The sequence below is a fragment of the Trichechus manatus genome, unplaced genomic scaffold (assembly GCF_000243295.1).
Source record: "Trichechus manatus latirostris isolate Lorelei unplaced genomic scaffold, TriManLat1.0 scaffold00185, whole genome shotgun sequence".
Lineage (NCBI taxonomy): Eukaryota > Metazoa > Chordata > Mammalia > Sirenia > Trichechidae > Trichechus > Trichechus manatus.
This window is the reverse complement of record NW_004444121.1, coordinates 2,237,871-2,238,967: the sequence shown is the minus strand read 5'-3', so window position 1 is coordinate 2,238,967 and position 1,097 is coordinate 2,237,871. Positions and strand designations below refer to the sequence as shown.

General features: G+C 65.5%; 1 protein-coding gene across 1 annotated transcript in view; it reads left to right on the top strand.

The window, feature by feature from the left end:
* Window positions 1-1,097, top strand: part of LOC101343209 (maestro heat-like repeat family member 5) — a 65,146-nt gene that overhangs the window by 44,981 nt on the left and 19,068 nt on the right. The window contains exon 22 of the mRNA XM_004387414.1: window positions 708-867. Within this exon, the coding sequence (XP_004387471.1) occupies window positions 708-867 (160 nt within the window). The remainder of the gene's footprint in view (window positions 1-707; window positions 868-1,097) is intronic.

Genomic DNA, 1,097 nt, shown 5'->3' with positions numbered 1-1,097 from the left:
GTTTGTCCACCTGTGAAATGGGCGTGAGGGCACAGTACAAACTCCAAAGCTCCGTGCAAATCCCGTGATGACACTTGACGGCGGCCTGCTGGGGCCCAGGGGGCTGGACCTCAGCAACCCAGAGCCGGAGGGAGGTGGGGAGGGAAGGCTTCCAAGAGGAAGTGACTATGGTGAGCCTCCACAAGCTAAGTGGGGGTTGCGCAGGCGATGAGGAGGGGGAAGAGCCCTGTGGAGACCCAGGGGCAGGAGACTAAGTGCAAGCAGGCAGGGTGGCTGGAGGTCAGAGAGCAGCGGGAAGCAGGTGACAGCTGGCTCTGTCCTGAGTACTTGGGAGCCACTGAAGGTGACAGGCAGCAGGGAGGCAGGGTCAGGTTAGAAGAGTCCCAGCCTTGGGTGAAGAGCGACCTGGATGGGAGACCAAGAAAAGGCTGGTGCAAGCTCGACCCATGAGCATGGACCCAGGCCGGGGGGCGAGGGGGGCAGGTGGCTGGCCCAGTCTCTTCGGAACACCCCGCCATGCACACACAGGTCCCCTCATGCCCCTCCGCACCACCCAGACCATCCTCGCCCACCTTTTGGCCTCCCACACTGCCAGGGTCCAGGGGAGGGGCCCAGCCTGGCCTCCACCCTGGGCTCCCCAGCCCAGGCCCTGGTCATGGTGGCCCAAGCTGCAGCCCCGGACTCACGCCCTCTCTGTCTGCCCACAGCCACGCCTTCCGCCTGTGGAGGGCACTCGGCGCCGAGCCTCCCATGAGCCGCCTAGTGCTGGCCACTCTGCTGGCTTGGCTGCAGGAGCGGCCCCTGCCCAAGGCGGCTGGTGACAGCAGCCCTCAGCCCAAGGACAAGGCCTACCTGCCCTCGCTGGCCGTGAGTCTCTGAGCCCATCTCCCCTCCCCACCCCCATCTCTAGCCACCAAGCCAGGTCTGACTTCATTTGTGCTTCACTGAGACCTGGGGTCTCCGGGCACCTGCTCCGGGCCAGGCCAGCACTGGACGAAAGGGGCTGAGATCTGAAAGGAGACCACTGGGGGGAGGTCTGAGATCTGGCGGGGGGGGCAGGCCTGACAGGAGACCACTGAGGGGGGAGGTCTGAGAGC